Genomic DNA, 23,079 nt, shown 5'->3' on the forward strand with positions numbered 1-23,079 from the left:
CCCTGTGTAAAAGGCACACTTACGGCAGGTGTGCGCCCTGTGTAAAAGGCACAGTTGCGGCAGGTGTGTGCCCTGTATAGAAGGCCCAGTTACGTCCGGTGTGTGCCCTGTATAGAAGGCCCAGTTACGGCCGGCGTGTGCCCTGTGTAGAAGACACAGTTACGGCTGGCGTGTGCCCTGTGTAGAAGACACAGTTCCGGCTGGCGTGTGCCCTGTGTAGAAGACACAGTTACGGCAGGTATGCGCCCTGTGTAAAAGGCACACTTATGGCAGGTGTGCGCCCTGTGTAAAAGGCACAGTTGCGGCAGGTGTGTGCCCTGTGTAGAAGGCCCAGTTACAGCCGGTGTGTGCCCTGTATAGAAGGCACAGTTACGGCCTTGAAAACAAAGGAAACTAATGCTGCGTGAGTGTTAGGGTGGGGGAGGTCGGGGGAAAATCACTCAGAAAGTAAAGCAAGCAATTGTTGGCGATGTAGAGTGCACCTTGAGAAGAGTTTGCACACGGAAGAATCAACAAGAGTAACACAGGATGAACAGTGGGCAGACTGGGGACAGGAAGGCATGGCAGTGGGAATAACGAAAGGCAAAGTCTGATAAAATAAAAAATAATAAGGCACAGTGCAACTTTCTCTAAAGAAGGCACAGCATGACAGAGGTAATAAGACCTGATCAGGTTACCAAATGAAGGCCCAGCATGGTTCAGCTGGGAAAGAGGAAGGCACAGCATAGTACAGGTGGTAGAGAGTAAGGGACTGTATGGTGTTGGTGGAAAAGAAAGCACAACATTGCGCAGGTGGTAAAGAGAAAGCAAGGTTCAGATGCTAAAGTGCAAGGGACAGTATGATGGAGGTGATCAAAATTTATAGCCAAGTTTAAATTGTAGGTGACCTGTGGTGCAATGGGCCTAGAGCGAGGCACAGCGTGACTGAGTTCCCAGAGACATGACCAGGTTATTAAAGGAAGGCAAAGCTTCGTGCAGCTGATAGACAGGAAAGCATGGCTTGGTTGGGGTGTGGGAAAGGTATGGAAAGGACCATCCGAAAAGGAAAAGGATGATTCAGTTGGCACAAAGTGACCTACATCATGGTGCAGGAGGCCCTGAAGAAGGCTAGGCAGAAAGCACATAGAAAGGAACAGCATGCTGCATAGGCACAGAGGGAGGTATATCATGGTGCAGGAGGCCTGGCAGGGAGCACAAACAAAGGAACAGCATGCGGCACAGAGGCAGGTACATCATGGTGCACGAGGCACTGAAGAAGGCCTGGCAGGGATCACATAGAAAGGAACAGCATGCTGCATAGGCACAGAGGGAGGTATATCATAGTGCAGGAGGCCTGGCAGGGAGCACAAACAAAGGAACAGCATGCGGCACAGAGGCAGGTACATCATGGTGCACGAGGCACTGAAGAAGGCCTGGCAGGGACCACATAGAAAGGAACAGAATGCTGCATAAGCACAGAGGGAGGTATATCATGGTGCACGAGGCACTGAAGAAGGCCTGGCAGGGACCACATAGAAAGGAACAGCATGCTGCATAGGCACAGAGGGAGGTAAAGCATGCAGCAACAGGTCACAGGTGGCACTGGAAGACTCACCTTAGGTTTTGCCCTGGGTTTCAGCTGCTCCAGTTTCTTGGCAGCGGCCTCGATGGCGGCAGCAGCGCCCAGCAGTTCATTCTCTGCAATAACCGTTGGGTCCTCAGGATCCACCCACTCCGTACCTGGCAAGAGCGGGGCAAAGCTGGTAAAGGAAGCTTTTTAAGGGCTTAGGGAAGGTCTAGGCATTAAGACGCGAAGGAGACCTTCCTGTAAACACCTACAGCAGAATCAGACTACCCTGGAATATGTTTTCTCACTTGCAATATATTGTTTTTCTTAAAAGATCAGCATTAGGACCACAGCCACATGCCTACACGAATGTAAAATGCCTCTTCATGAGTGTAAGTGTCACTTTGTTAGTGAAGTCCAGAAGTACAGAGCAAAAGAAACTGGAAAGCGATGGTTACAATCTATGGAAAAAGAACACAACGCAATATGAAAGTCTGCAAAACAAGTTACTTACCTTCGATCGCACCCTGGTAGAGACTATCTAGCCATAGATTCCTCACCTTTTGAATATTCCCCAAGCTTCAGACTGCATACAGAAGCCTTTCAGCAGTACCTCTACATGCCGGTAGGTGGCACCATGCGGCTCTACACTGACACTGTTCCGCTCAAGGAAAGCGTGCTCCCATGCACAGACCTCAGCTGCTTCATGTCACGCCCCCCTGACGCAGAGCCCCAAAAGAAAATCTGTGTGAAAGTAAGCAGATTCCTAGACTTGAGATCTTGTTAAAGGAGAAAGACCAACCACAGAACATGGGGGATGGGAGAGTCGGTTAGGAACCTGCAATCACAGTCTCTACCAGAAAGAGCGTTACCTTAAGGTAAGTAACTTGTTTTTCAGATAGAAAGTTCTAGACGTGTATTCCTCACCTTGTGAATACATACCAAAGCATTACCTCTGTGAAAGGCTCAAACGAGAAAGTCCCCAGGACCGAGCAGGCAAAATTATGCCCCCTCCCCAAATCAGCAGATCTGACTATCCAGACCATAGTCAGTCGCGAATGTATGGATGGACGCCCATGCTGGATCCATGGCTGGATCCGGAAGATTTTTCTAAGCTAATACCCCTGCGCACCGGTAGGTGGTGTCGGCGTTGTGTTCGCTGTGACGTCTGCGTCGTCAATATAACCGCCACTCCAGCGTGTGGATGTCAGCACTTTTCGCAACTTTCCACGCCAGAAGCACGGAACCATGAAGTGACTGACCCATGGTGTGTTAAAAAGACAGCTAGGGCCCTCAAGGGGAACAGCCCTGACACTAACAACAATTCCACAGGGGGGGGGGGATGGGGATGGATGGGTCGGTAAGGAATCTACAGCTAGACCTTGTCTCTACCCGATAAGGCATTACCGAAGGTAAGTAACTTGTCCATCTGATAGAGACATCTAGATGCAGATTCCTTACCTTTGAACAGATACCCAAGCAATACAACCCCCAGGACTGCACAAAGTTTAGACCAGAAAATCCTGCAGAACAGAGCAGCCAAACAGGCCCGCCTTGCGAACCTGAGAATCCAGGCAAGCGTGTCTGGCAAACATGTGCAGAGATGCCCACGAGGCGGCTTGGCAGATATCAGCAATTGGAACTCCACCCTGAAGGGCTGTGGTGGATGCCTCCGCCCTGGAGGAGGCTGCTTCTTTGCCAAGGCGTAACAAATATTTATAGAGAGGAAACCCAACGGGAGATGACCCTCTTCTTAACAGCATGCCCCTGCTTTGCTCCAACATACCCTACAAAGAGTTGGTAATTCACCCGGAGCTCCTTAGCGTGGTCAAGGTAGAACGATGACGCTCTTTTTGCGTGCAGAAGATGGAGACGCTCCTCTTCTTTGGACGGGTGCGGAAGTGCATAGAAAGTGGGCAGAGCAACAGACTGTCCCAGATAAAAGGAAGTTACAACCTTGGACAAAAAGTCTGCCCTAGTTCTTAGTACCACTTTGTCCAGAAAGACTGTCAGGTAAGGAGGCTGTGATGACAGTGCCTGCAGTTCGCTGAGGTGATTGCCACTAAAAAGGCTCTTTTGATAGTGAGCAACCGTATAGGGCAGATGTGCAGCGGCTTAAATGGTGCACACATCAAGACGGTAAGGACCAAATTAAGGTTGCACTTTGGCATAAAAAAAGGAGAATGGGTAAACAAGTGGGTTAACCCCTTCAATAACCTCTGTACTAGAGGGGAGGTAAAAAGTAAAGGCGTATCTGACAGCCGGAGAAAAGCTGAGAGGGTCGAAAGGTAGCCCTTCAGAGTGCCCAAAGCAGAGCCTTGCTGGGCCAAGGAAAGGATAAACAGGAGAATATCTGACAGAGGCAGATACACCGTTCTGTACAATATTTACAAAATCTGTTCCATCGGCAGGCATATATTGATTTTGTGGAGGGACGACTGGCTGCCAAAATAACTTTGCAGACTTCAGGAGGAAGGTCAGAAGCTGCCAGCTGTCCGGGGGGTTATTACTCTTTTTTGTTGTTATTTTATGTTGTCTTATAATTTGCATATCATAAACGTCAATGCTCTTACTGTATCATATCTGTGGCAGAAGTTCTCTGGGTTACAGAACTCTGCAGAATATTCGCTGTTTGACACAAAATCTGATAAAAAAAAAAAAACTGTCAGCTGTCGCCACTCAATCTCCACGCAAGGAGGCAGTGAGTGGACAGGTTCGGGTGGGGGATCCTCTCCTACTGCTGCGACAGAAGATTCTCCCGAAGTGGCAGCCTGATGGGAGGTTCAATGCTCATAGCTAAAAGCTCGGGATACCAAACTCTCTGTGCTCAATACGGAGCCACAAGAACGATTGTGCCAGGTAGCTCCTGATCTTCTTGAGAACTCTGGGCAGGAGTGGTATGGGTGGAAAGGCGTACAGGAGTCCTGAGATCCACTTGCGACGAAAACGTCGCCGAGCAAGAGCTGCTTTGGAAACTCCAATGCACAAAACTGCTGACATTGCGCGTTTGCTTAGGAGGCGAACATATCTTACCAAGGTGCTCCCCACCGCTGAGAGAGACCCTGTACCACCACTGGATGGAGATGCCACTTGTGATCCGCAAGGCACCTTCGGCTAAGTTTGTCTGATCTGGCGTCCAGAGAACAAGCCAGATGTTGAACCACCAGGGAAATGCCCTGTTGTTCCAGCCAAGTCCAGAGATGCAGTGCCACTAGACAGAGTCCACGATAACAACACACTGCCCTGTTTGTTGAAGTACCACATGGCAGTGGTGTTGTTCGTGAACACCTGAACCAGCCTTCTAATGATGGACACTAAAAAGACTTCCAGTGCCAATCAGATTGCCCGAAGCTCCAATAGGTTGATATGGAACTTGTCTTCCGCCTGAGTCCAGAGTCCTCTGATCTTCACTTCCCCCATATAAACGCCCCATCCCAGAAGAGACACATCCGTCAAAACTGTGAGATCTGGGTGGTCCGCAACTTCCTGCTGGATAAGTGCCAAGTGACCCCCCCCCCCCCCCCCCTGCGGGGCCCAAAGGCACACAGGCAGGGCCAGACAGGCCAAAGAGGCGGCCATGGCTGACAGAAATTCCTGCAGCTGGGCCAGAGTCGCCGACGGACCCGGGAAAGGCGGGTAGTCCGTTGGCAACTGCGTCGGCTCCGCCGGAGTCACGTGGGTGGCACCACCCGCACCCTCAGCTGTGTCGCACAACAGGCTAGGGGAAGGCGAAGCGCGACGGCGCTTCTTCGACTTCTTGTGCTTCGTCTTGCCTGATCCCGAGTGCGAAGACTTCGTCGAACGATGGTGGCGGCTCCACGACCGGTCCCTCGACCTCCCACGGGACCGGGACCTTGAACGTCACAGAGCCGACTCCCGGGCCTCGACAACTTTCGGGACCGCTCACGCTAAGTTTTCGGAGCCATGGCCCGGCAGTCGGGGTACGACGTGGGGTCGTGGTCGCGCCCCAGGCAGTAGAGACACCTGCGGTGCGAGTCCGTCACCAACATCATGCGGGTACAAACCCCGCAAGACTTGAAACCGGGCATCCCTTTACACCAGGAGTCAAAGACTCAAAATAGACAGAGACAAAAGTCCCCAAAAACTCAGTCAAAAATTGACTGGGGGTACCGCTCTCTCCGGATCTGTGCTTGCTGGCGCAGAAAAAGGAAGAACTGACGTTAGCATGCGAGGGCGGTGTCTAAGTAGCAGCCGCGGCGTCATCTCGGCGATCACGCCGCCTACGATGGACACGGAGCCGGACGACGCCACCTTCCGACGCGCAGCGGTACTGCAGACGAAAACTTTCCATATCCAGTCTGACGCCTGGGGGGATTTCTAAGGTAAGGAATCTATCACTAACGTATCTCTTTCAGATACAGACATTCGAAGATAGGCATGTAGTCTTAGCAAGATACTGGTAATGATCTGCCTGGAAGGTGCATCTGCAACATCTAAGGCACAACACATGATTATTGGTGCTCTGTTACACTACTGGACTTCCAAACGCTAATCAAATCCCACACACTAGCTAATACAATCTAAATTAATCGCAGAGTCCAAGTCTTTCTACACGTTTCCAAAGGAAAGATGTTCCTGATTAATAAACATATTCCAAACCTTGGGTGCAGTGAAGGACAATGTACAATTGTCGTTTCTACTTTTATTGATTTAAGGAATGGACAGTAGTCCTTGGGTAGCTAAACTTAAGTTACGTGAGAAGTGTGTGGAATTATTATCCTATTTAAGAATTCCCCACCTCATGACAGATGCAAAGGTGTTTGAATTTCTACATTTTCTCAATAGCCAGTCATGGGTCCCCGTCTCAAATGATCAAGAAAAGTGGAGCACTTAGGGAGTGGCAACAGAACTCTGGCAGCCAGGCTTTGGATTAAGTGAAGTTGCAGTTTCTTGCAATAATGTAATGCCAAGTATAGCGCATTTCAGAAATATAAATGTGATCTAATTTTGGCATGAATGATTGGGAAGATCAGATGAGAACAGGGGAAGGGTCTTCCTTAATACATCTAGGTGAAGAAAACAGAGCAATTACAATTTAGCTAACTAGGCAGAACCATTGAGCTTATTGTCAACAGGTGGAAGTCCAGGTTAAGCACACTGTCCACAGGTGTGATTCAGTCTCCTAACTCTAATGGGAAGTAGTCAAAAGACCAGTGAGACTTCCAAGATCGGGAGCTATCCAAAATTAAGACTTTAGTCTTGTCTAAGTTAAGCGTAAGAAAGTTTTCCTGCATTCATCGTCAGCTGAGCATATACCAGTTTTGACGCTGACTTGATCCAACTTACTAACTTAACGAGAGGAGTCACATGGATAATAAAATGGAGCTCAGAGATGAGGCCTGTGGGACTCTCACAGTTCCGTCCGTGAAAGGGGAAATAAAAGGCAGAGTAAAAGGCTCAATAAGATTGGTGTTAGATAGGTTTTTACCCTCGCTAACACAATATTTTTCTCTTAATACATCTCTTATAGGTGCTGCCTGAACACTTGTGACCTTCTCCCACTGAGAGTGGGAGGCACCTCTTGCAGATCAGGCACTAATTCCAGCATAGACCAGTAGGGCTAAGGCTGTTAAAGTTGCAGGGCCAGCCAGGTCCGGTAGCTGGTCCAGGCAGGGACTTCTCTGGGGTTTGTTGTGTCCATTTACCTAAGAACAAGAGCTAAGCCAAGTGACCATTGGTGTCTCTGGTAGTTCTGGGTTCATGGAGATGGTCCTCTCTCCAAGCAGCAAGGCAGGCTACAAGCAGCAGGGCAGTCCTCTGAAGCACAAGGTAGGCCTTATGCAGCAGGGTAGTCGTCTGAAAAGCGAGGAAAGTCTCAAGAAGCAGGGCAGACCTCCGGAGTACAAGGCAGTCCTTCTATAGCTTTCCAAAGGCCCAGCAGTGCACTGAACCTGCGTTCAACGCTCCTGTTCAGGAGTGCGCTGAAGAGCTGGTCTGAGGGTCCGCTACTCATACCAGGTGCTGGCTTTGAAGTAGAAGGAACATCTGGGGGTTTCTCCCCACAGATTGTTCAGGACTTTCCTTCTCCCTTGCACAGGTCCCAAGATTTCTAGGGTGACAAAAGCTTGGTGTCAAATTCTTTGTAAGCGTCTGAGGCAGCTCTTTTGAAATGTAAGTGGGGCAGGGAAAAGTTCTGCTTCTCCCAGCTAAACCCAGTTCCTTTTACTATCTGGATGCCCTCCTGAGTGATTAGCCGCACAATACAAATCCACTGATTGATTGATGGACTGTCTGCGCCCAATACTCATTTCTGATGGGGAGAAATTAATAGGCCCAGGCAACTGGAAACTCCTAGAATGCCTCAGAAAGTTCAGGGCAGGAAAATGGCAACATTGGATGAAGGTTGCACAGTAGCCATCTTAAAAAGGACACAAGAACTGTACAGTCTACTGGAACAGAACTGTTCTATAACCCCTAGGTCATTAATAGCAAGAAGGTTTTTGCCTAAATAATTTTAGCAATTCAAACCTCTGCATCTTGGTCATTTTCTGACTGGTCATAAGAGGACATTTTAAAAAATATATGTTGTTGTTGTCTAAGTGATGTCAGAGTCCTGTGTTGTAAAGTACGAATATGTGTTTTGATTTTCTGAATGTAGTTAAACTGAAATGTTTAAGTGAATAAATTGCATTAACAGGTTTTGAAGTCACAGTGAATAAATTCAACAGGTCAAGAGCATTTATTTACCTGGCCTTGGAAAAATAATGTCTTGAATAAATGCAGCTAGGGTAATTTGTTTAGTATATCTCTCTAGGAGGACCAACTCAACTGCTTTAAAAGGGCCCAGCCCCTAAATACGACAACCATTCAAAAGTGGCATTTACAAAATTGTAATCTTACATAAAATGTTACCATTAAAGAAAGTTTTAAATTACATTCATTTGAGTCTAAACAGGATATTTCAACCTACCCCCAATCAAAAGTTAGCACGTATTTAATATAATAAGGTAACCTAATATCCTATGGGAGAGGTAGGCCTTGCAGTAGTGAAAAACAAATTTAGGAGTTTGTCACAACCAAGACATGTAAAAAGTAAAAGTACATGTTTAAAAAAAAAAAAAAAAAAAAAAGGAGTTAGGCATAGCAAAAGGGTTTTTTGCCATATCAAATTGGCTGTTAAAACTACACACACAAGCTGCACTGGCAGGCCTAAGGCATGTTTTAAAGGGCTACATAAGTGGGTGACAGAATAACTGCTGCAGACCCACTAATAGCATTTAATTTACAGGCCCATGTACATACTGTGACACTTTACAAGGGACTCAAAAGTAAATTACATGTGCCTAATAGGTGTAGGCCAACTGTACCATGGTTCAAGTAGTGAGCACAAGTACTTTAACAGTGGTGAGCAGCAATAAATTGTACGCAGTCCTAAAGGCAACAAATAACAAATGTCAGCAAAACAAGAGGAGTGGAGGCAAAAGGTTTCTGGGTGACCCTGCAGAGAAGGCCAATCCCAACAGTGGACATGGGGATTAGATCGAGTTAAGTCCCTGAATCAGAATGTTTTGAATGTGATCGGGAGGCTTGAGGTGGAGGAGTCGATGGGACAGCATCAGTTCTCCGTTTCTGGGAAATGTCTGATCTCAGAGAATGCCTTTTCAAAAGTGAATAAACACTGACTTGGAAATGCAGATTGTAACGGACATGCAGTAACATGACAAGTAAAGGTCATCAGAAATTATCCTCTCCATTGCATCTGTTTATAGTAAGGCATGAGGGTCAGTATCCTCCTCGGCTGCAGGACTGCTGGTGCGTTTGGCTCATCTCGACGCCAGGATGGAGGGTCTTGACGTCGAGGTTACTATGTTGTCAGTGGTGCCTTTAGGCATTAAATAGGCTAAACTATTAGCAAGTCCAAGGATTTTCAGTCTTTAGTCCTGGGTATAGGTTTTGAAAGGGTTACAGCAGATATTTATTCTCCTGAGTTGATTCTTTGAGGGACACAGATATTGGGCTTCTTTCCTCGCCTTCAGTCAGTTCGGTCCCTCCCTGCAGGGACACCCACACATTGTCTGCAATAGAAGGCATCGCACACCTAACCGGTGGATTTGATGTGGTCTTGGGATGTTAGTCCAACCATTCAAACTTGTTATTGCAAGAAGGGCAGAATTAAATAAGCCATTCTCTGTAACACCGTCTCCAGCGCTACATATCAATATGTTTCGAGTGAGTTGCAGTTGTTCAGTTAATGTCTAATGCCTTGCTAGAAGTCCTCTGGTGTTAGAACAGCATTGAAATGATGAACTAAAATGCAATGGTAACAGAGCAGTCAAAACACATCTGAAACAAATGGCAGAAGAAAAACAACATGGAGTCTGTGTCCTAGCACACTGTGGGCTCCGGGGGGGGGGGGGGGGGGGGGGGGGAAGTAGGACGAGCCACCTCACAAACTGAACTACTTTTTCAAAGAAATACAATTTGCACTATGCTGAGCCCAACACTAGATGGCAGGAATGTGCACAGCATTTGATCTACAGGTGCACTTGCAGAAAACACTTAACGCTCTTTCATATTAACGACCTGAACTGTGCCAACCTGGCAGAATTCAATACTTTGACCTAGTTGACATTTTTACAGTGGATAGATCAACACAATGAACAACCGTGTTCATGAAGTAGTGGTAGTTCTGCATGAGGTCAGCTTCAACATAACTTTAAAGTGCCAGGTGTTGCATTCAACCTATGCTGACTTCTCTTAGAGTGCCCTCACGTGCATCAGAGTCTGGCACTTGTGATTTTTATGCAATTATTTAATCTCAATATCCTAGACTCTAAGTCTGCCGATATAGGGGCTCGCCTGTGGCCATCCTCAAAGTACCGAAACTAAAAAAGGTTTCTGTGCACAAATAATTTCTCTGACGACTGTCTCTGTATGCCTCACCCAGCTTCGCACAATATTCACTTATGAAATACACTATCACAAAATAGTGGACCATATCCAGGCTATAGCCTCAAAGGAGGCAGCACAAACACGGCTGCTGAGGTCACAATGAACTAATGGGGGCTCACCTACAGGTCCGGATACATGCTTCAAAGACATGGGGTCATTCAAAAGGTGACTATTTACTCACGTAGGGCCCTGTAAAACGATGCCAACACAGTGGGAATTGGAAGAGATACATAAAAGACACACAAGATATTTCAAACTATTATGGTCAGCAAATATTATCCTCCTGTGAAACTAGTTTGAGCGCCCTGCAAGTCCTCTTCAAAAAAGACACTGTGGGATTTTGCAGCAAGAATGATTGCCTTGATGGGTAACCAGAGGAATCATTTAACCTTCTACTACACACAAAAAACTCAGCATGCCCGTGGATTCTGATCCCTGATAAGGCACCAGGTCCAGCATTGGAAAGTGCTAACTGAGTCCGGAAAGGCTGGTGTGACCAGCAGTACAGTACCTGATAAACAGTCAGCACCAAGAGTGTAAGCCACAACACTTGGAACGCAAAGAAGGGTGTAGCCTTGTAAGCGTTTGGTGTCCCTAAGCACTATAACTGAAACTACTATTTGAAACAGCTTCTATTCAATAGAGGTGGCAGCCGTTCACAGAAACCACCTCTAAATGCAGAGTAGCTTCTATTCAATAGAGGTGGAAGCCGTTCACAGAAACCACCTCTAAATGCAGAGAAGCTTCTATTCAACAGAGGTGGAAGCCGTTCACAGAGACCCCCTCTAAATGCAGAGAAGCTTCTATTCAATAAAGGTGGAAGCCGCTCAGAGAGGCCACCTCTAAATGCAGAGAAGCTTCTATTCAACAGAGGTGGAAGCCGCTCATAGAGGCCAGCTCTAAATGCAGAGAAGCTTCTATTCAACAGAGGTGGAAGCTGCGCACAGAGGTCACCTCTAAATGCAGAGAAGCTTCTATTCAACAGAGGTGGAAGCCGCTCACAGAGGCCAGCTCTAAATGCAGAGAAGCTTCTATTCAATAGAGGTGGAAGCCGCTCACAGAGGCCAGCTCTAAATGCAGAGAAGCTTCTATTCAACAGAGGTGGAAGCCGCTCACAGAGGCCAGCTCTAAATGCAGAGAAGCTTCTATTCAATAGAGGTGAAGCCGTTCACAGAAACTCCCTCTAAATGCAGAGAAGTTTCTATTCAATAGAGGTGGAAGCCGTTCACAGAGGCCAGCTCTAAATGCAGCGAAGCTTCTATTCAATAGAGGTGGAAGCCGCTCACAGAGGCCCCCTCTAAATGCAGAGGAGCTTCTATTCAATAGAGGTGGAAGCCGTTCACAGAGGCCCCCTCTAAATGCAGAGAAGCTTCTATTCAACAGAGGTGGAAGCCGCTCACAGAGGCCACCTCTAAATGAAGAGAAGCTTCTATTCAACAGAGGTGGAAGCCGTTCACAGAGACCCCCTCTAAATGCAGAGAAGCTTGAATTCAATAGAGGTGGAAGCCGCTCACAGAGGCCCCCTCTAAATGCAGAGAAGCTTCTATTCAATAGAGGTGGAAGCCGCTCACAGAGGACAGCTCTAAATGCAGAGAAGCTTCTATTCAATAGAGGTGGAAGCCGCTCACAGAGGCCACCTCTAAATGCAGAGAAGCTTCTATTCAACAGAGGTGGAAGGCGCTCACAGAAACCACCTCTAAATGCAGAGAAGCTTCTATTCAACAGAGGTGGAAGCCGCTCGCAGAGGCCAGCTCTAAATGCAGAGAAGCTTCTATTCAACAGAGGTGGAAGCCGCTCACAGAGGCCAGCTCTAAATGCAGAGAAGCTTCTATTCAACAGAGGTGGAAGCCGCTCACAGAGACCCCCTCTAAATGCAGAGAAGCTTATATTCAATAGAGGTGGAAGCCGCTCACAGAGACCCCCTCTAAATGCAGAGAAGCTTCTATTCAATAGAGGTGGAAGCCGTTCACAGAGGCCAGCTCTAAATGCAGAGAAGCTTCTATTCAACAGAGGTGGAAGCCGCTCACAGAGACCCCCTCTAAATGCAGAGAAGCTTCTATTCAATAGAGGTGGAAGCCGCTCACAGAGACCCCCTCTAAATGCAGAGAAGCTTCTATTCAATAGAGGTGGAAGCCGTTCACAGAGGCCAGCTCTAAATGCAGAGAAGCTTCTATTCAATAGAGGTGGAAGCCGCTCACAGAGGCCCCCTCTAAATGCAGAGAAGCTTCTATTCAATAGAGGTGGAAGCCGCTCACAGAGGCCACCTCTAAATGAAGAGGAAGCTTCTATTCAACAGAGGTGGAAGCCGTTCACAGAGACCCCCTCTAAATGCAGAGAAGCTTCTATTCAATAGAGGTGGAAGCCGCTCACAGAGGCCCCCTCTAAATGCAGAGAAGCTTCTATTCAATAGAGGTGGAATCCGCTCACAGAGGCCAGCTCTAAATGCATAGAAGCTTCTATTCAATAGAGGTGGAAGCCGCTCACAGAGGCCACCTCTAAATGCAGAGAAGCTTCTATTCAACAGAGGTGGAAGCCGCTCACAGAAACCACCTCAAAATGCAGAGAAGCTTCTATTCAACAGAGGTGGAAGCCGCTCGCAGAGGCCAGCTCTAAATGCAGAGAAGCTTCTATTCAACAGAGGTGGAAGCCGCTCGCAGAGGCCACCTCTAAATGCAGAGAAGCTTCTATTCAACAGAGGTGGAAGCCGCTCACAGAAACCACCTCAAAATGCAGAGAAGCTTCTATTCAACAGAGGTGGAAGCCGCTCACAGAGGCCCCCTCTAAATGCAGAGAAGCTTCTATTCAATAGAGGTGGAAGCCGCTCACAGAGGCCAGCTCTAAATGCAGAGAAGCTTCTATTCAACAGAGGTGGAAGCCGCTCACAGAGGCCAGCTCTAAATGCAGAGAAGCTTCTATTCAATAGAGGTGGAAGCCGTTCACAGAGACCCCCTCTAAATGCAGAGAAGCTTCTATTCAACAGAGGTGGAAGCCGCTCACAGAGACCCCCTCTAAATGCAGAGAAGCTTCTATTCAATAGAGGTGGAAGCCGCTCACAGAGACCCCCTCTAAATGCAGAGAAGCTTCTATTCAACAGAGGTGGAAGCCGCTCACAGAGGGCAGCTCTAAATGCAGAGAAGCTTCTATTCAACAGAGGTGGAAGCCGCTCACAGAGGCCAGCTCTAAATGCAGAGAAGCTTCTATTCAACAGAGGTGGAAGCCGCTCACAGAAACCCCCTCTAAATGCAGAGAAGCTTCTATTCAACAGAGGTGGAAGCCGCTCACAGAGGCCAGCTCTAAATGCAGAGAAGCTTCTATTCAACAGAGGTGGAAGCCGCTCGCAGAGGCCAGCTCTAAATGCAGAGAAGCTTCTATTCAACAGAGGTGGAAGCCGCTCACAGAGACCCCCTCTAAATGCAGAGAAGCTTCTATTCAACAAAGGTGGAAGCCGCTCGCAGAGGCCAGCTCTAAATGCAGAGAAGCTTCTATTCAACAGAGGTGGAAGCCGCTCACAGAGACCCCCTCTAAATGCAGAGAAGCTTCTATTCAACAGAGGTGGAAGCCGCTCACAGAGGCCAGCTCTAAATGCAGAGAAGCTTCTATTCAATAGAGGTGGAAGCCGTTCACAGAGACCCCCTCTAAATGCAGAGAAGCTTCTATTCAACAGAGGTGGAAGCCGCTCACAGAGACCCCCTCTAAATGCAGAGAAGCTTCTATTCAATAGAGGTGGAAGCCGCTCACAGAGGCCCCCTCTAAATGCAGAGAAGCTTCTATTCAACAGAGGTGGAAGCCGCTCACAGAGGCCAGCTCTAAATGCAGAGAAGCTTCTATTCAACAGAGGTGGAAGCCGCTCACAGAGGCCAGCTCTAAATGCAGAGAAGCTTCTATTCAACAGAGGTGGAAGCCGCTCACAGAGGCCAGCTCTAAATGCAGAGAAGCTTCTATTCAACAGAGGTGGAAGCCGCTCACAGAGGCCAGCTCTAGATGCAGAGGCCAGCTCTAAATGCAGAGAAGCTTCTATTCAATAGAGGTGGAAGCCGCTCACAGAGGCCAGCTCTAAATGCAGAGGCCGGCTAAGTGTATAAGGGTGGCAATGGATGGGCAAAAGAGAGCCTTTAAAAATGAGATTACCAAAAACTTTTCAAAATAAAATATGGCCTTTGTGACATTTTATAACAAGTAAAGTACACAATATTAAACAAGGCTGTGCTACGTATGGCTACAATGAGTTAACGCAATAATATCCTAGATATATTATTGACACATGAAAAATCAAAACTTATTAATGTGGACATTCAGATTCTCAGGGAACAATACCCTTCCAGAGAAACCTAGGGTTCTTCCAGAATCTGCACAAATGCCCAATTTTCCTCGGCTGCAGCCACCCCTTCCCAGGGTTACCTTTCATAGCCTCAGCCGCCTGGATGAGCTCGGTGACGGAACCTGCCACGCGCTTTGAATAGCTCGCCAGCTGCTGTTTGAGCTCAGGATTCGGCTTCTGCAGTATCTGCGAAGAGGGAAGAGTAACAGTGGGGAGCAGTCACTATACGTGTTGCAGGGTGAGAGTGACTAGTGGGTTATTAGGGCAATGCACTTAAGCAACGTTCACGCAAGATCATTCAATCACACAGATGAAATACTAAGGGAATGTGACTTGGGCAAGCTTCCGGTAGGGTCATACAACATGCAACACACATCTGTTAAACTATGAGAATTCACTGGAGGCCCAACAATGTGCTAGAACAAGTGAGATGGTGTTCTATAGAAAGAGAACCAGGTGATGCAGAGAGGTTACAGAGACTTGTTTGTGTACAATTTCAGGAATTAAAAAGTTACTTACCCTCTGTAACAATCTTTCTAGTGGACACAATCTTCCGACAGATTCGTCAACTTACACATTTTCTTCCAGATGTCAGACTGGTGTGGAAAACCTTTCTGATGAAAAGCTTTCCATGTGGCACTATTAGCCCATAGCGTAACCTTGGAAATGGTTATTAGTTAATAATTAGAGAAAGAAAAGCCATAACACCAGGATTACATGACTCAGTAGAATGGCAATGGTAAACCAACAATATGGTATTGTTGAATTTATTTTGAAATGTACAGACAAGAAGTTATAAGACTTTCTTGTCTGTAAGACAAAATTCAGCCCTCTATTGCTCTGCCTTGATTGGTCAGAGATGAGTGGGTGAGCCTGGCTGCTTAGAAGAGGTGATAAATGATCCCTGGGGTTAGGAAGCCTCTCCTCTCGTGGAAGAGAGGTTGCTGGGCATAGGAATGCCAGTGCCAGGGGGAGGGATTGTAAATAATGCTTTCCAAGGCAAGCTAAAGACATCAGTTTCATTTACAACTCACCTCTTTGAACCAAGCCAGATGCTAGGCTTAAGGAAGGAATGGGCAGATGCAAGTGGGGGAGACTATGGATGTTAGCCATCCTGGGGGTGAGTTTAGCCAGCTCTTCTCCCTCTGCTAAAAATTCTGACATATTGAATTTTGGAAGAATAGTTTTTTCTGAGAAAACGTTTGTCACACTTTGTAGAAAGTGGTCATGCTCTGGGGTATTGCCCTGCTCCTCATTGGACAGGAGTGCCCTTCTGCTTGACCCCAGAGACCACTGAATAAGTATCTGAAAGGGGCGGTGCCTCTCAGATCTGCTGCTTGAAACCTAAGAGAGCAAGAAGGGCCCAGGCTGAGGAGTTTGATGTGTATTCAACAGGACCTGCACTCTGAAGATTGCGCCTTTTGCACCATCTGAAACTACAACCCTGTGGATAAAAACTGCGTCAAAAGGACTAAAGAGTGGACTCCTGCAAGCTACAGGTTAACAGAGCTCACCTGGACCATCACCACAAAGAATCCTCAGCCTGGAATACCAGTGGATTTGTAAGGGTTTTGTCCAAGTGGATTGTGGGAATTGAAGTCCTAAACTTTTAAGGACCCTCTTGGAGATTCCAGACCCTTGGATTGTGTGTTGTATACTTTCGAACCTTGAGGAACTTCCGGAAGGACTTCTAACAGGATCCAGCCTGCTGGAGGAGGCTGCACAAGTCTGGTGAGAAATCCTTCAGAACAATTGCTAAATGTGAATGTGTCCCTATCAGGGCCAACCAAATGACCAAAAGTAGCACTGTTGGTTTCAAAGCACTAGAAAGCGACTAATCTTTAAAAAATAATATCTCTGGTTCCCTCTTAAGTTAAGCCTGCCTGCTCGCAGCCACGCTATCAAGGGTTGAGCATGGGAATCATTTTCTAAGACCTGATCTGAGCCCTATATCGTGTCAGTGGCATTATTGCCAGTGGTAAATGCATATCTGCCGCTACTAATAATCCACATTCCAACAATCAGGGCCTCATATTTCAGGAGAGGTTCCAGGCTGAACTGTACTGGGTTGGGTTGAGAACCTCCATAAGACCGCTAGTCTTGACTTCTAGTGCAGTCACAACACAGTTTAAACCCCGCTGTCTGCACACGGGGTTGACAGGGAAAAACCTGGGTCAGAAGTGGCAGGATTGCAGAAGCTCTGGGTCCACGCCGGCAGGAGCAGAGAGAAAGGAAGTGGTGCATATATAGTGGCCCCAACGTCACATCTGGGGCGGGATGGATCCAATGCAGAGCTGTACAACGCCACCTACACACGCACAAGTGAATTGCTACAGAAGTTTCCGGATCCCGCCTGGCGCCTACGAAATTCACAAGGTAAGGAATCTGAAGAAATGTTTTCTAAACCAGTCTGACACCTTGGAGGATTTTCAAAAGTTGAGGAAAATGTGGGAAATAAAATACATCTGAATTATAAGGTATAATGGAGACAGAAGTTCAGACATCACCCGGGCACACAGGGTCATTGGATCTCACTCACTCACCGCGAGCTAGATCAGCGCAGCCAACTCGGGCTCCATTTCTAGTCGTTTGAGATATTACAGGATTTTCAGACACAAACCAGGACCATGGAGGCTACTGGGCAGAAGATCATGTGTAGGGAATGAGGCAACACAGACAATGTCACCATAACAAATAAACTGCACCCAACTGAGGAAGTATAGAGTGACCACCGCTGCCAACCCTTCTAGAGTAGGGTAAGTGTTGAAGACTGCCTGCCACGCAATCCATTCATCAGACTTGTCCGCCAGAGGATGAGTTAAGTAAATGACGTAAGTAAATGACGTGACATGAAATGGTGTCTGACTGTTCAATTAATGTTACTTATTGATTGATAGCATTGCTTCAAAGTGATGTGCTGCAAGAAGGAGGAAGTAAAAAATAACTGATTTAGGAACTTACTGAGACACTGCACACAGCACACCATCCCAGCAGCAAAATATAAGAGAAGAAAAGCAGTGAAGCATAGAAGAGACCTCTGTTAGCCCTCAAATCAACATAAGACTTGCTCTACTGCACCCGTGGATCCAAACACTAAGTGGCATGCATCACAACAGCCTCTGTACACACATGAACATGAATATAGACAAACAATGACCACAGACATGTCATAACACAATGCTAACGCACTGAGAAACATAAAGTATGCCAAGGGGCTTCTATTGCAGACTTGGACAGTACTTTCCAAAGTGAAGCAATGGGCTTATCAGTGAGAGATCTTCCCTCAGTCTCTGTACCAAACACTAAAAACCAACCAGGGAGAGACGATCATTACCACAGACAGAACCGTACATGAAAGGAGTAGACACATTCCCAAACGGCACTGCAGCAGCAACTGCAATCAAACCGAATAGCAACGCCATACATGCTCCAAACGCTTACAGATACAGGCCCAAACACACACACAAGTTGATCATATGAACTCCTCCAGACACAATCGCCAAGTACACACAGTAGTGCCTTCAAAGATGGTCCATAGCTGTTCTAATTGAACATGTGCATAACAACCAAGACCTGGACATGCAAAATAAACAACGCAGGCGCACACACACAACGTGCTGTAGACAAGCACAAACTAGCTCAACAAGGAACCCACAAAGAAACATATCACTTACCTGTAACAGCCGTTTTGCAGCTTGAAAATCCTCTAGATTCACATTCAACCATGGAGTGGTTGGGTCCAGAAACTGTATGCAATGGTAAAAGTTTTCTTTCTGAGTGGGGGAATAGAAGGCCCGCGCCGATGAGGGTGAGCACAAGCCCACATTGCCCCATCATGGAGTTTCATCTTCACACGTTATCTTTTGCATTAACTCCCCTTTCTCAACGGTGAGGCGGGACGGGCACATTTGAATCTAGAGGGGTTTCAAGCAGTAAAACTATTGTTCCAGGTAAGTACACTATTTCTTTTACAATGGGAACCTAGATTCACAAGCTTTACATTATTGTGAAACTGGTATTGTCCTGTAGAGGAGGAGTGCGGCGCGGCAAGGAGCTGTTTAAGTACATTGTGTCCCACTTGAGCATCTCTTCTTTACAGTCTATACAATAGTGGTCAGCAAATGGGTGTACTGAAGTCCATATAGCTGCTCCACAAATGTCTTCTAAGTCTCCTGTGAGAGCCCTTGAAGCTGCCCCTTTCTTTCATGTGGAAATGGCCCTTTGTTTCCCTTCTAAATATCTGTCCACCGACGAACAGCAGAAGTGACGAGTATGAAGTATCGCTCTTGCTAGGGTTCCCTTGGATAAAAAGTTTCCTTTTAAAAAAAAATTATTATTTAAAAAAAATGTTTATTGATTTTTAAATATTCCATTTACAAAGGAAAACAAAGCAGTGTGGAACAGTACCTCCCCCCGCCCTACCCTTTTCAGACCGTCACATTCATAAGCCAAAAGCAGGAAAGTCCATTTTGCCACTTAGCCATGTTCACTGTTTCAGGCCCTCAATAGCACAGAGAATATATTCTTAGAAAAATAGTGCAAAAGTTATATTACATCATTTTTCATCATTTATCGAATATATAGCCATTAGACATAAAGTGACCAAACGGAGCAGTGAAAAAGATACAGATAGAAAGTAAGCCAAGCAAGGCCAGTCTTCCGAGGTTAGTCCATAAAGTTAGAAACAAGGTGCACACAGACCCCTTCATCTGGCCTTAGTGCAGCAGTTACATAATGTGAATTTGTTAAAACAAAAATGAGAGCCCCTCCACTCTTCGTTTCAACAGTATCTTGTATACCCAGCAGAACAGCCGTAGGGGGTTAGCAGAATATCCCGTGATAAGACTAGCCCAAGAAAGTCTTGGACCTTGGTTAGCAGGTGCCCAAGTGCTGCACAAGTGGCAAACATCTGGACAGAATCTCCGCTATTTTCAACACAACGAGGACAATACGGGCCTTTGCCTGTGCCCCACTTTGCAATTCTACTTGGTGTGAAATATAGAATAAAACAAGTTTTATAAAATTGTGCTTGTAGGTTGGCTGATAATAGATCCCTTTCAGCAGGTTGGAGAGCCGAGTGAACGGCATTGTTGGGGATTTCTAGTTTTTGTTGCCATTGATGAGAGATTTTGGCCTTGACATCAGGCATTAGACTATTTAGTGTGGCGTAGCTGGACCCAATTCAAGGGGCAGTGGGCTCGCACAGTCTCTCGATCAGTTCGCTTTTAGTGAGCCCCGTGGGCCTGCCTGCCTTACGTGATAAAAAAGCCGTAATGGGAATATATTTAAAGGCCTCACTGTGGCTCAAGTCAAATTGGGTTTTAAGATCTGCAAATGCCAGGGCGTCGTCAGTCAAATACAAGACCCCTAGTTTATTTATGCCGGAGTTGAACCAATTTTGAAAGTATGATCCACCAAATATGTCAAATTAGCATCATTGTTAGTAGGGGTATAGGGGTATAGTGTTTCAGTCTACCTAATCCTAGGAGTTTGCGCACGGCAGTAAAGTCCTTGAAGGTTCCCATAAGGATCTTGAATCTGACCTTCTTGTAGTACCCAAATTTGAGTTGGTGCCACAGGCACACCCAGGCCTCAGGACCAAGTGAAAGTTCGACGGGAGTCCCGTTGTTGAAATTAAAGATTATACTTGAATCAAAATTGGGCATGTCTGCAGGCCCGTGACCCAATAATATAATTTTAAATTTGGAAGTGTCCAGGCCCCTCTTCCTAGGGGAAGGGATAGAAATGTAAATGATCTCCTTGGCTGGGAATACGCCCATATAAATTGAGAAAAGAGAATCAAATTTCTGCAGTATTAGTTTAGTAAATTCAAGAGGGATGGCTCTAAAGAAATATAACATTTGGGGAAAGAAAATCATTATGAGAACATTGCAATGGCTCCCCATAGTCAGATGCAAAAAATTGAGCCGGTTCAATGCCCTTTTTGTCTCAACAGCGAGGGGGTCCAGATTTTCAGTAACTATTGAATCCGTTTCGGCCAAGATGGTTACTCCTAGATACTTTGCCTTAACGACTACTCTACGGTCAATCCAGTTGATTTTCCTATTCACAATAATCTGGGTCTGTTCATTGTTTAATGCGTACCCCGAGATCTTCTCGAAACCCTGAGCCTCTCGTTCTACAGCTGTTATAGCTTTCATGGGATCCGGGGACACAAAAGCTAAATCATCCCCATAAGCCATGATTTTTGTTACTAGACCATGTCTGGTTATAGCCGGGATTTCCTGAATGTTTTCAAGCTTTTTTATTAAAGGGTCTATATATATTTTGCAAAGAGAAACGGGGAGCAGGGGCAACCCTGGCGGGTCCCTCATGTGATTTCAAACAGCTCAGTTAGTTGCCCATTTATTAATACCCTAGCTGTAGGACGGAGGTATAGCGCTTCAATAGCTTGAATAGCCCTAGGTCCAAAATTCATTCTGTGCATGACACACCAAAGAAACAGCCGGGAGACCCGAATGCTTTTTGAGCATCAATAAGTATTAGCACCATCGGGTCTCCTGTAGTCTGAGCTGCATCAAACTAAGTGATGGTCCTCCGAATATGGTTTGTTGTGTTTTTTGGGGAAAAAACCTGTGCTGCCACTTGGAAACAAGATGTTCAATTTTGGTAGATAATTGGGACGCAAGAATTTTGGAGTCTCCTGTGATAAGTGTGATTGGGCAATAAGAGCTCATTTCTAAAGGAGTTTTATCTTTTTTAGGAAAGATAATAATCTTGTCTGTCGCCTATGAAGAGGATATCTCTAATCTGAGGGGAGAAAACTTTATAAAATTCAACCAGTATGCAGTCGGTGCCTGCCGCCTTACGATCTGGTAAATTTGTCAAAGCCGTGGCAATTTCTTCCCAAAAGAGAGGATCCTCTAGTTGTCTACGATCCTCTATGCCGAGGCGTGAGAGCGAGACTGCATCATGAAAATTGTCAATCTCTTCCTGCTTGGTTTCCTGTGATCCAATACCCTCTTCTGTATATAGGCCTAAATAAAAATCGCGAAAGGCCGATCGAATTTCATTCGGGCCACTAGAGGTTCCTCCTGCAGGAAGCCGGATGGAATATATCCCATTAGTGGTACGATGTTGCCTAGTTCTTATGGCCAACTGGGGACCAGTTTGCTCGCTGCATTCATATAGCTTTTTGCACGCGGCGGCCTATTTTACGGCAGCTTTCTCGGCCAAGAGTAGACCAATTTCTGCTCTAATGGCTGCTGTTTCCCATTGTGCTGGTTCGATTTCCACCCCCATCTGGACAGCACCAATACGTTTTTCCTCTGCCTTAGCCAACTTTTTCTGGAGCTCCAAAATCAGTGCTTTCTCTTGCTCATTCTTTCTTAAGAGAGAAACTGTAGTGTCTCTCCTCGAATACACGCTTTCAGCGCATCCCAAATTACCATAATTGGGGTAGACCCAATATTCTTTTTGAGTATCTCCTGATTCCAGCTTTTCATATGAGTTTGGAATCCCGTATCGCACAATAATGCTTCTCTCAAAACTCCAGGACAAGACTTCTTTGCAGAACGCCAAGCCCCTTATATTTAAAATCAACGGGTTATGGTCTGACAAAAATCGTGGCACAATATCAATGTTACTTTCATGGAGCAGAGAAGGCGATATCAGAAAATAGTCTAGCCTTGCAAAAGAATGGTGAGGGGCCGAATAAAAAGTATACCATGGCTGGTTCGGTATTAGGTTGCCCATGTGTGTGCAGTAAATTCCTGAAGGCCTGTCAGACCTTTGGTTCCGACCTGTATACCAACATGGGTTGTTCAACCCCCAGTTACTGGGTAAATTGATATTAAAGTCTCCACATACAATAGCTGCGAGAGGCCAATGGGCTAATTCACCGGAGACCCAGTTTATTACTCCGGGGTCATCAGCAATGCGCCCATATTTTGAGCAGAGGATAAAAGAGAATTTAGTAGTTAGCCGGCATTCTGTTAAGACCCATCTCCTGTAAGGATCAGATTTAGTGCGAGAGGGCTGGAGTGGAGTAAGCTGTTGCATTGAGTCAGAATACCTACGCCTCTCGGGTGCACCCCCTGTGATGACCCCCCAATTAGACTATATACCATTGAATTTAAAAAGGTGTACCTGGGACCCCTCAATATGTGTTTCCTGGTGACAAACCGCGTCAGCCCCCATCAGTAGTAACCCTTGGGAAACCTTCTGTCCCTTTCGAGCACAAATATTTAGGGTAACAATTCTTGCGTTGGTCATATTAGAGCATTACTAAGTTTGTAAATAGCATATATAAAAATACATCAAAAGTGTATATGACGCACAG

General features: G+C 46.4%; 1 protein-coding gene across 7 annotated transcripts in view; it reads right to left on the minus strand.

Moving 5' to 3' along the window:
* Window positions 1–23,079, minus strand: part of TLN1 (talin 1) — an 880,838-nt gene that overhangs the window by 75,382 nt on the left and 782,377 nt on the right. For all 7 annotated transcript variants that reach the window (XM_085627686.1, XM_085627681.1, XM_085627685.1 and 4 more), the window contains 2 exons: window positions 14,858–14,963; window positions 1,595–1,719 (listed from right to left, as the gene is read on the minus strand). In XM_085627686.1, coding sequence (XP_085483812.1) covers window positions 1,595–1,719; window positions 14,858–14,963 — 231 coding nt within the window. The remainder of the gene's footprint in view (window positions 1–1,594; window positions 1,720–14,857; window positions 14,964–23,079) is intronic.

The sequence above is a fragment of the Triturus cristatus genome, chromosome 2_1 (genome assembly GCF_964204655.1).
Source record: "Triturus cristatus chromosome 2_1, aTriCri1.1, whole genome shotgun sequence".
Lineage (NCBI taxonomy): Eukaryota > Metazoa > Chordata > Amphibia > Caudata > Salamandridae > Triturus > Triturus cristatus.